General features: G+C 44.0%; 1 protein-coding gene across 3 annotated transcripts in view; it reads right to left on the bottom strand.

The window, feature by feature from the left end:
* CTNND2 (catenin delta 2) overlaps window positions 1-12,671 on the bottom strand; it is a 414,955-nt gene that overhangs the window by 138,546 nt on the left and 263,738 nt on the right. For all 3 annotated transcript variants that reach the window (XM_017888565.1, XM_017888568.1, XM_017888566.1), the window contains exon 8: window positions 6,901-7,086. In XM_017888565.1, the coding sequence (XP_017744054.1) occupies window positions 6,901-7,086 (186 nt within the window). The remainder of the gene's footprint in view (window positions 1-6,900; window positions 7,087-12,671) is intronic.

Here is a 12,671-nt window from a genome sequence, read left to right as displayed (position 1 = left end):
GCTGTTCAGAAGACTTCAGCTGCGGCTGAGGCTGAGGCTGTGCAAAGAGGGGATAGAGTTGATGGCTAATTAGCTGTACTTATGTGGCACTGCATTGTTTCCAGGCTCTCCTCGCAAAACACAGGAGGGGCTTTGCATTTGAGAGATTAGAAACCCGCATTAAAGAGGCAGGATGGAGGTGCTGTCTGAACAAAGCGTTAGGGCAAAAGAGATTCAGGAATAGCCTTGCTGATGCACCTCCTCCTGGGGGGGGCCATGGGGCCAGGTGGGCACACACCCCTCAGAAGTGAAGCTGGTGATGCTGCCTACTCCACAGACTGGCATCATGAGGCCGGCCACTGTGCTGTGCCCCACAGAGGACAGCTGTCAAGGCTGCTCCATATGACTGGGCCTGCCTGTCCCTTCCCCAAGTCACTGTGATAGAACCAACTGGGGCATCACTGATGCTCATCTAGAATTCTCTCTGCTCCTAATTTGCCATCCACATCTCGGGAAACCTGGGACATGGCTGTCCCTGTTACTACCTTCTAAAGGGCCTTTGTCCCTGACGTGCCAACCTCCTTCAGATAATCCTGTGGTCTTGGTCATTTATTTATATGTTCAGAAATATGTCCTTCAAAGGACAATCTAGTCCAATGGTCTCAAGCAGGGCAATTTTAACACCCAGGGGGACAAGCGGCAATGTCTGGGGACATTTTGGTTGTCGTGGCTGTGGCAAAAGTGCTACTGGCATCCAGTGGGTCGAGTCCAGGGAGGCTGGAAAATACCCTGCAACGCACAGGCCAGCTCCCTGGAACAGAGAGGTATGCTGCCCCACATGTGACCAGTGCCAAGGCCGAGAGGCCCCGGTCAAGTTGTAAAACAGTATTGATAGACACACGCACACGTATGTTTATTGTGGCACTACTCACAACAGCAAAGACTTGAAACCAACCCAAATGTCCATCAATGACAGACTGGATTAAGAAAATGTGGCACATATACACATGGAGATACTATGCAGCCATAAAAAAGGATGACGTCATGCCTTTGTAGGGACATGCGATGAAGCTGGAAACCACCATTCTCAGCAAACTATCCGCCACCAAAGCAGCTGTTATGTTCCTCACTGATAGTGGGAATTGAAGCAATGAGAACACTTGGACACAGGAAGGGCCAAATACATCACACACGGGCCTGTCCGCTGGGATAGGGGAAGGGGAGGGATAGCATTAGGAGATATACCTAATGATAAATGCAGTCCTCACCATGGGTGCAGCACACCAACATGGCACATGTATACCATATGTAATCAAACCTGCACATTGTGCACATGTAGCCACATATAGAACTTAAAGTATAATAATAATAAAAGAAAACTAAACAAGACACCTGAAACAGAGTTTTAAGTCTATAAACTCACTGAAACTAAAATAGCAGCACTTTTAGGTGATGGGCTATATTTTCTATTAGAAGTGAAAAAGAAGTAGAAGAATGTGGTTCATCCATGGATAATGGCAGAGGAGAGTTGCTGCACAGAAATGCACAGTCGTGACCTTTGCAGGCTCATGAGATATGTTGCTTCCAGGACATGAAATATCATGCCTTGAGTCAACAAGTTCCCAGCATATGGTGAGGTGAAGGCCGAGAGAGACTGTACTCGAACCAGCCAAGAGGAACGGGCGGCAGCTGAAAGAAGCAGATGGTTAGAAAGGAAATGGTATTAAGCGGCAAAAGAAAGAGTATGGTTACTAATGAGAAAATGAAAACTGGAAAGAAAGAAAAACCACCTGTGATATTAGGAAATGGAAGCCTAGGAGCATCGAAATGTCGTGAGGAGCAGATCCGTGAAGTGATAATAAAAAATCAAGTCCATGAACAGAAACTGTCACTGACATTTAGAGTGATTAAGATAAATTCCGCTTTGTGTATTGAAAGTCTTAAAAGCATGCATTTGGTCTAGTTATTTCACTTCTAAGAATTCATTCTTAAGAAGTGATTAAGGGGGTAGGTGAGATTTAACTACACAGATGTTGATTACAGTTTACATTAGTACAAACTTGGAAGCAACCTGATTTTCTAGGAATAGGGGATTGGTTCGCCACATCATGGTATTCCTCTACCATGGAGTTCACAGTAGTTATTCCGCATTCCAGTGTGAAGAACTGCTTACCGGCAAGGAAAAATGTCAGTCTGTGTCAAATGATAAGCTGTCATAAAGCGGTCAGCAAAGTGACACAGAGCAGACTTGTGCCTACATCTTCCTGCCCATCAGTGGTGTGCCAAGGTGGGCAGTGGGGGCTGTCATCCGGGGGCAGGTAGTAAGAGACTGCAGTCTTTGCAGGGAATGTACAGGCAATGAAATGAGTACAAGTTGGGTTTTTGTTCATTACCATGTGCAGACAATGCTACACGATTTCACTGGTAAGAGACCCCTCCCCACAAGGATAGAGAGCCCCCTACTCCCTACATACCTTGAATAGGCCACTACATGTCTTTTTTCTTTATTAAGAGTATGCCCAAGGTTCACCTAGGGTCATGGTTGTCACAAAAGACTACAATTCCCAGCCTCCCTCGCAGCTCTGGTGCCACTACGGAGTCAGTCTCGGCCACAGGGATGTAACAGTGATGTGTGCAGCTTCTGGGTGGGGCCCTAAAGGAAAGGGTACTCCTGTCTTCTTTCCCCATTTCCACTCCTGAACTATGGATGTGGAGAGCCAGACTCTTGATCATGAGGAGGAAGGCAGCACCCTGAAGATGACAGCCCCATAAAATACAAGGAGCCTGACTTCTGAAGACTCAAGAGACTGGAGTTCTCTATCAGTGAAAATACACTTACTGACTATAAGACCTTATGAATTTTGCTGTCTGATACGGCCTCTAACAGAAAAACATCTGAAAGGATATATGCCGAGATGTAAGTTGTAATTGTGAATCTCTCTAGGAGGAGGCATGCGAAGGTGTGGGTATTATTTTCTTCTCGGAGCTTAGTGCTATTTTACTCACATATTATTTACATGTTAAGTGTGTACATGTATACCTAGATATTTATCATTAATATCTATTTTGTCTGAAATGAGAAGAAACTGTTATTTAAAGTTCAAATCTCCATTGTGGTCATTTTAACTACTAATAAAATTCAAGTTTGTGCTTTGGGACATGCATGCTGTTTGTTTAGCGATAGAATCTCACTTTTGGGTCAAGAGCATCCAAATGACACAGCAGGGAACGTGTGAGGCTGTTGAAGAAGTGGTGGCCAATACTGATATCCTGAAAATCCAAGAAAACCTTGTAGGTGATAGCATTTCATGATATCTCATAATACCTTCAGTGCAAATAATTTGTTTAGTCTGGCAGGATCAAAAGTCCTGCTTCTCCTGGGATACTGTGACACACACGCATATACCTTTGTTGCATATTAACTTAAGTTCTTAGATGATAATAGTAATTTAGATGGTGCATTCGTTTTGGTGGTGATTGCAGATTCAGAATACCGACTAACAAGATAAATGCAGCACTCTCATTAGAGACTGGGGAACAGCTCAAAACACAGGGAGGGAGGACTGCGGAAGACGTTTGGCTCACAGCGGCCCTTAGGGGCCAAGTCTCACCAGGAAAGAAACCCATGAGTCTGGGAAAAGTCACAGTTATGAGCATCCACCCACAATGAAACCCACAGCAAGGGCTAGGGGCCACCACAGGCCACAGTGTAATTGGGGCCAGGCATTGGGCTAGAAGTCACAGACTGAAATAAGACCCACACAGTCCTTTGCCCCAGAAAATTGGCTCTCTTTGAGGATCAGTTGCTATACTTACCCCATAATATGATAATAACTAGCAGAGAAGTTTAAATAAAATTATGGAGAAGTAGATTAGGGAGCAACAGTTTACTTGAAAGAAGTTTCGGAAAGACAGAGGGGATATTTAATCTGCTCTTGAATGATTATTCTCCAAGTAGTGAGTGGGGAAAGGGAGGAAAGGGAGGGCCAGGCAGTGGAACAGCACGAACAGAAGCCTAGAGGCTGGTCTGTGGGATCCTCAGATAGGCCAGGAAAGTGGGAGAACAAGAGGCCTTGAAAGCTCTTCCAAGACATATCTTTCATCGTGGGAAAAATAAGGGAGCACTGAAGTTTTACACAGAATCCCATTCCTATTGCTTTTATGTATAAAATAGCACCCTGTATATCACTGGTGAATCTTCCAGTCATCTATGCATTTGGCATCTACAACTTAAGAAAGACGTGAAAAAGAGCAAACATATTTCCTCTTAAATTGACTACAGCATACTCAGTGGTGAAACAAAGATTATCATGAAAGAAGAACTACCAGATAAAAAGAGTGGATCAGAATCCTGTTTGAATGGATAGGTTTGTCTCCTCACCCATGCGGATAGATATATATTTTTTACCCATTTGAATTAAATAACTTTAAATTAATTTATAAGCTAAAAAGGGAGGTTTTGAATTCCAGCAGGTCCTGCTTATTTAGTTTTTGTTTTTCTCAGTGGCCCTCTGCACACGGCCAATCTCACACCACGAGCATCCTGAAGAAGGTCTGACCTGGCCAGCAGCTGGTGGAGGACAATGTCCCGTCACCTCCAAACCACGTCGAAACAGTACCCACTTCAGGACACCATCACAGGATCGCTGGCCATAGACCAAGGTGAAAAACCAAAAAATGCTTATTGCTACAAAAGGTGCAAAATGTAAATGAATCCATTTTGTTTCCTCCTATTTCCCTGGACCCCAATCTTCGGATTCCCCCCACCAATGCTGCAGTGACAGGCTGCTGGCACAAGGCCCTGCTGAGGGCAGGGAGGGTCCTGCTGGGGGAGATGCACCTTCTTGGCAGATGACATGCAGACTGTTTCATGGGAGGTTTTGCCCAAAATGGACTAGAGAAACTAGCAATTCCTTAGAATTCAGCAACAGGCACAGAGCAGATTCAGAAATGGATGAGTTGGCAAGGACCTCTTAGACCAGAATATGAAGCACAGAGTGTCAAACACTTCTGCACATGGGAGCTCACAGTCTGGTACTTCTTTTTTTTTTTTTTTTTTTTTTTTCTTGCTGCAGTTTATTTATTTATTTATTTTAATTTTTGTGGGTACATAGTAGATATATATATATATATTTATGGCATACATGGAGTTTTTTTTTTTTTAATTATACTTTAAGTTCTAGGGTACATGTACATAACGTGCAGGTTTCTAGACTAGAATGGCCTAGAAGTCTGATACTTCTCGTATGGTTCAAGAGAAACCATTTCTTGAACTAAGAGCATGCATGCAACATATTTTTGTATCATATATTTTATTGAATTATCCCTATGGGGATTTTTTTAAAAAAGTTTCTGAGATTTTTCTTACAGGTAAATTTGACATGCAGAATATTATAGTGTCTTTTAAAGGTCAAGAATACCAATGCCAAAGTCAAGGGTCAACATAAATTTCTGGGCTAGAAAAAGCTCTAGAGGCCATCATTAAACCAATTATTATTTGTATCACTTTTATTCTTGTTATAATATTTGGCTACTCTGTCCTGGAAGGTCTGTGTTGTAGACTAGATAACCTTTCATTTTCCAAAATCTCTTACACCTTTCAGTGAGGTATAAATTTCTCTGAAAAAAAACCATACACTTTTATAAGCATACATTAACTTCGTGCCTTTATGAACATTAGTTTTTAAAGGCCATTTGCAAAGATTACAAATGTAATTTCCATTGTAGAAAATTTATAAATACAGAAGTACAAAAAGAATCGATCATTGTCTTCTCCTGGATCTTACTCTGCTTTTTCAAGAAACACACACATTTTGTACATGCAGATAGCATTTTGTATTTGCATATGAGACATATCATACAAAACTGGCCAGACTATATCTGTACCATCTATACCTATATTTATGTACACACCTGTTTCTATATTGCTTTTTTCCACTTTACTTGTATTATATATTTTCTCTAATCTCTAAATACTCTTTAAAAACCTGACTTGATATGTAGTAGAGATTCCAGGGGACAAATGATATCCACCATTTTTACATCTGCAAACCTAGAACTCTCTGTAAGCTCCTTGATGAGATAAATCAGTTTCCAGGCCCTGAAGTTAACCTCTGTTCCACTGTTAGCAAAGGTGGGCCTGCTTTGTCCTCCCATCGCTCCCTGTCCTGGTGGGGCCTGTGGTGAGGGGTTTGTTCTCTCAGGAGCAGCCCAGGACAGGGGCAGAGGCTGTTCTGATGCATCAGGGTTGTGAGTTGCTGCCTAGCGGTCTTCATTTTGCTGCAGGGGAACCTACTACCAGTTGCAGCAGGTGAGGGCCATTCTGTTCTCAAGAGGCCTCCGGCTCTGGCTGAATACTGTTCTGAATTCATCTGAATTGTCCCCCATGGCCAAGCTTCTAATGCCATCCTGTGGAAGGGCTGTGAATTCTCTGTTACCCCCATTTCCAATGGGACGTGTGAGACTGAAAATCCAAACGCTTCAAAACCAGTGATTACATACACGTTGGATCTTTGGCCTCCCTGTCTCTCTCTCTGTTTCCCTTCTTTTACCACATCTCCTATTCCACCCATCCCTGTCACTTGGATGGCGCCAAACCCAGCTCCGACAATGCCCTAAGTAAATGTGTGAATTAACACAGCACCTGCTCAGAGGTGGAATGTCAGAGCCTGCTAGGGCCTCGGGTGTCTTTTTTTCTTTTTTAAGTAATTTCCTATCTTGGCTCAACTGCGAGACATGGGGGAAGTCATTTCACGTCCCACCGTCTCAGCTGTGAAATTCCCACAGGAAAATTGTGCAGATGCATTAGTGATTTTACCTCCTGATGAAAATGCAGGGCTCATTCTCTATATATTGAGGAAATATTAAAGTTGCAATTAGGGAAGGGGATAATTGCATGCAGCTGCAAGCAGCCCGCATCACCTGATCTTGGGATTTCTTTTTCTTCTTCTTCTTGCCCCAGCAACCAGAGCTCTCAGCGTCCTTGCCATTGGCCTCGCCACAGAGTAGCCCGTCCAGCTCGTCCGTGCCCATGTGCTGTCCCTGAGACGTTTCTGCCGCCAGCCGGTACGAGAGGTTCCTTAAAATGCACACACAGTTTTCAACGGTCTGCAGAACCCAAAAAGAAAAGGGGGAAACAGAGGAAGGAATGAATAAAACTAGCACTCAGCACTCCATTCTTCCACCTGGAAAGGCATCTTTCTCCACGGTCACATTTCTCTTTGGAAGTGTTTAGCTGACAGCTGCTGAAAGCTCCCCTGACAGCCACAGTGGAAAACAATTAGAGAAACTTGGAAAGGTCTTAGGACCTTTTCTCCCCCGCAAAGAAATGACTTATCAGCAATAGTTACTTCTATAAACATCTGTTACTGTTGAGTGAAATTCACTTGTGAGAAGGGAAGAATGTACAACCATGAGAGATCCCAAATATCATCCACTAACACACAGTGCCCCACTTCTGACTCCCGGGCTGGGGATTGGGGATCGGATAATGAGGAGTCAAAGACTTAGAATTTTGGTCAGCTCTGGTGGGGGACATATTTACTGCCCACCAGAGCATTTTCTGAGTGTCAAGGCCACAGGTGCAAACCAGGGTTGTCCCAGGAAAGTGAGGGGCTGTGATCACCTGAGGGCATAAATATTTTTAGTCTCCATTGTTTTGAGATGCCTGATACTCATGTTTTCTTAGCCAAAAGGTTAAATAATGGTTAAGGCCACCTGTTGTGGAGCTGTACACCTGTAGAACCCTAGCTGTCTGATTTAGATGTGGGACTTTGGAATGCACTTGACATGTCTGGGACACGGTGTACCCTTCTGTAAAATGGTCATAACAGGACCCACATCTTAGGTTGCTTGTGCATGAGGTGAGCTAAAATATGGTGCGGTAGGCAGAATAATGGCCCTCCCACAAGGTCTACATCTTAATCTCTGGAACCTGCGAATACGTTAGGTCACATGGCTGGGAGGAGGTGGGAGTTGTTAAGCTAATCAGCTGCTTGTCACATGGGGAGGTTATCCAGATTGTTTGGGTGGGCCTGTGTCATCACAAGGTGCCTGTACATCAAAGAGGAAAGCAGGAGAGTCACAGTGATGTGATGTGAGAAGGATGTAGTTGGCCATGGCCGGATCTGAAGATGGTGGAAGGCGCCACAAGCCAAGGTATGTGGGCAGGGTCTAGATACTGGAATAGGGAAGGAAATAAATTCTCCCCAAGAGCCTCAAGAAGGAACGCAGACCTTACCACATTTTAAGTTTTTCCCAGTGAGACCCATTTCAGACTCCTGGTCTCTAGAGCTATAAGATCATAAACCTGCATTGGGTTCAGCTACCAAGTTTGTGGTCATTGGTTACGACAGCAACAGGAAAGTAACACAGCGCGCAAGTACTGGGAAGAAAGCTGGGCCACAGCAAATGCTCTTCAAAGGTTCGTATCATTGACGATGGCAGGAGACGGCACAGTGCAGAGGTCCAGAGCATGTGATCTAGGACTGCTGGCTTGGCTTATGATCCTGGGCCCACCATTTCACAAGCTGTGGGGCCCTGGTCAAAGTGCTTAATCTTTCTGTGCTTCTATTTTCTTATTTGTAAATAGAGAGTCATATTAACAATATCATGTACAGGCTGGGAGCGGTGGCTCACACCTGTAATCCCAGCACTGTGGGAGGCCGAGATGGGTGGATCACGAGGTCAGGAGATCGAGACCATCCTGGCTAACAAGGTGAAACCCTGTCTCTACTAAAATACAAAATTAGCCAGGTGTGGTGGCAGGTGCCGGTAGTCCCAGCTACTCGGGAGGCTGAGGCAGGAGAATGGTGTGAACCCAGGAGGCGGAGCTTGCAGTGAGCCGAGATTGTGCCACTGCACTCCTGTCTGCGTGACAGAGCGAGACTCCTTCTCGAGAAAAACAACAACAACAACAACAAAAACAGTATCATGTACAGGGCAACAGTGAGGGTTAATAAGTTTGAATATTTTTGAATATTCTTTGAATAGTGTCTGCTCAAAAGTATTTGCTAAAATACCAGCTGTAATAACTTGTGATTGCTGAGAAGAGGGGTGAGCAAACTGCCGCCCAGGGGCCCGATGCAGCCCACAGCTGGTTGTGCATGACAGGTTGTTTTCCTGGAGGACACCCAGGCCCATTTGTTTATGAATGATCTGTAGCTGCCTTCATGGTACAATGCAGAATTACATGGCTGTGACTGAGACAGTATGGCCCACAACACTACGAATATTTATTCTCTGACCTTTTGCAGAAAACGTTTGCTGGTTAAGACAAAGCTGACCTTTTGACTCCAGGAACCACGGAAAGAGGGGAAAAATATCCAATTTTTAAAAGCGGCAAAATTATCATGGGAAAAGAAAAATAAACTGAGCCAAGTTTTATTTGAAGAATCTTACCAAGTTGGCTATCATTTTTTCAGGCACCTGCTACGTAACAGCCAGCCGCGAAGGCACATAATACAATTCCATTGTACAGGTGAAGGCGAGGACAGTTAAAGCTGTGAGTACCTCCCACCAGACTGAGCTGCTTCTCTGCAGTCCTGGGGTGGGACTGGAATGGGCCGGGGCTGCTGGGATCGCAGTCCTGCACAGCTTCCCTCCACTGGCTAGAATCTGGTGAAAGGTAGCGGGTGTCCTGTACTTATTACCGTGGGCATGAAAATCTACGAGGAAAACCAGTTTTCAGAAAGTATCTCTGGAGCCTCTGTCATTCCAGACCTTTCTTGTCAGCTTTTCAAGGTGTCATGGGCTGCTAATCCCACAGGCTCTGAGTCAACCTGATTTTCTATTCCAAGCATCCTCTCAGCATCAAAAACTGGACTGGCATGAAAGCAGGTAAACTCAGGGCAATGCATGAAAGAGAGAAACGACTCTCATTGAAAGGAAAATGTTATGGCATAAGTCAGAATGATTTTTAAATCAGCTCAAACTGATTTTTCTTACATCAAAGACTTGGGAGAATAAACTTCTTTCTCATCCCACTGTTCGTCTTCCCCGGAGGCATCGCTGTTCCTCTGTTTAACAAATGACTACTGGGGAGTCAATCTGCAGTTGTGAAAAATGCTTTATAATCGAGCTGCAGCTGGGGAGATGATTTGGGAAGCTAGAAGGAGGAGAGAAAGTAGGGATGGGGTGGGTGGGGAGGGAGGAATGGGGAAGGAAGGTCACAGGGACCACATTTATCTTTCATTTAAGCCTCCTGGAGTTTTGCAGTCTGGGTTGGTTTGGGAGAGTTACTTAATTCAAGAGCTTTTCTCTAAGGGGATGAGAAGAAAGAGAAGACAAAAGACTTGGGAGCCTAGCAGGAGGGTGGCAGCCGGTAGCTTTGCTTGGGACGTCCATTGCTGTCAGCAGCGCTTTCAGCAGTTGTTTTTGGTTACCAGGGTCATTTTGATTCCTTATTTTCTCTTAGAAAGGGTTAATCTGGAAGTTGTAGAGTGCTCTACCATGTCATCCAGTCAACACACTGGACCAATTACAGGACCAGAGCCACAAGCTTGTATGGAATCCAGGCTCTTTTATGTTTTAACTTCTCGGGCCTTAAAAAGAAGGTGTACTCATTCGGCCCCCTCACCCTCAAGTTGTCATTGTGAAAGCTCAAAAGCAGCCAAGCAGAGGGCTGAGTGGAAAATGACGGTACCATAATAATACGTTAAAACTCAACCGCACAGTCCAGCCAAAGAATCACCTACTGAGTAGCTGATCACATCTGATCCTTTCGACAGCCTTGGCATTCAGCTATGAGTATGCTCCTTGTCACAGAGTTGAGGTCACTTGGATATGGTGCTCCAGCCAGTGGGAGGTGGAGATGGCACAGTCCACTGGCACTGTCTTGATGCCAGCTCAGGGCTCTTCTTACTCCACCAGGGATATCTGGGTTTTCGGACTCCAGCCCTGAATACTCCCAATTATTTCAACTTCCTCTTTTGGGGAAAATGTGGACATTAGAAAAGATGACGTACAAGATCTCTTGTACAGGTGACAGGGTTTTAGGAATCCGGTCATCTGACAGAAAGAAGATGTTTGTGCCATGTTGGTTCTTGAACCACGGCTCCTGAAGGATGCCTTAACCTTTGGTGCTGGTGACTGCACTTAGCCGAAGCATGAGGCTGTTGACTCTTATTTTATTTTCAGCTGCACGGTCCAGCTAGTATCAAAGCTCTTTTCGTAGCCATCACAGTAAAAGGTATAGTCTCCCAGTGCCTCACTCTTTTACCACTCTGAATATGACGGTGCTGAGCATTGCCGCTTCAGTGATTTACTTTCAGGAGCCCTTTGAAAACGCATGTGTCTGTTATGCTAACAAGCATTTGTAAATATTCAAGACATCTTGACTGGACATTTGTTTAGGAATTTAATTTTCCTGTCGATGATACTAAATGGTCTAAAATGGTCATGTAAGGGCTCTGTGAAAGGGGAATGCTTACTCTTTGTTACATTATGTTCATCTCTGAAACTAAAAACGCACAGTCAGGGAATGGATGTGAACCCAGCTGAGCAGAAGTTAAAAGATGAGAAGCAGTGCTCACGATGGGGGTGAACTAGTACTCAAAGGGCTGACGTCCCAGAGGCACCTTGTGTTCAGATCTTCGGGGAGTACGGCTCAGGCATCAGTGATTTTCTAAATTTCTTGGTAACTTTAATGTGCAGTCAGGGTTGGGAAGTGCTATGCTAACTTATACACACAACCAATTAATGACTATATGGATAGAAACACTTTTGTTTGCTCTTTATCTAACTTTGTAACTAAATTACATTATACCAGATTCCCAATTAGAGAGTCATATTAAAGCTCTATCTACCATGGCAGGTTCTTAATCTAAGATGTACATCAAATTACCTGATGAACTTTTAAAGGTACAAAAATTTGTGATCAGAGTTAGACAGTTGGGTTCAGAGAACTACAATAGGGTCTGGGCAGACGTATTTACAGGAACACTTCAAAGGCAATTCTAATAAACAGTCAGAATGAAAACCATAGGATTAAGGCCACGGTTCATAACCAGGGCCAATTTTGCTCCCTGCAGGACATGTGGCAATGTCTGGAGACGTTGTTGTTTGTTACTGGGGTGGGGATGGGGGCTGCTACTGGTATCCAGTGGGCAGAAGCCAGGGAGGCTGCTACGCACCCTGCAGTGCACAAGACAGTCCCATGACAAAGAATAATTCGCCCCAAAATGTCAATAAGGGTGGCTCTTGAGAAATCCTTATTAAGAAATCACATTTATTACCTGTATTACTTTATGACTATTGGTAAAGTTTGTGTTTATAACAGCATATTATGAAATTACAAACTTATATGAATGAATCAAACTTATTAAAGACTAAATAAAATAGCTCAAACACTGGAGAAGCCCACCCAATTCTATTCTGGCTTGTGAACTAAAACACTGAATAGACTTCAGTGACTTACTTTGTTGGGAAGCCCCATTTATTTAGCACTGTGACATTTATTTAGACCTTGCAGGCCTTTTAAAATGGCACTTAATGTAATCAACAGTTGTTAAAAAGTAAGTTTATAAGAATATGGGATTATTCACATCCCAAGGTTGGGCACGGTGGCTTACACCTGTAATCCCAGCACTTTGGGAGGCTGAGGTGGGTGGATCACTTGAGGTCAGGCGTTTGAGACCAGCCTGGCCAATGTGGTAAAACCGCATCTCTATTAAAAAAAAAAAAAAAAAAAAAAA

Source organism: Rhinopithecus bieti, unplaced genomic scaffold, assembly GCF_001698545.2.
Source record: "Rhinopithecus bieti isolate Rb0 unplaced genomic scaffold, ASM169854v2 scaffold_17184, whole genome shotgun sequence".
NCBI lineage: Eukaryota > Metazoa > Chordata > Mammalia > Primates > Cercopithecidae > Rhinopithecus > Rhinopithecus bieti.
This window is presented reverse-complemented; position numbering and strand designations above follow the sequence as displayed.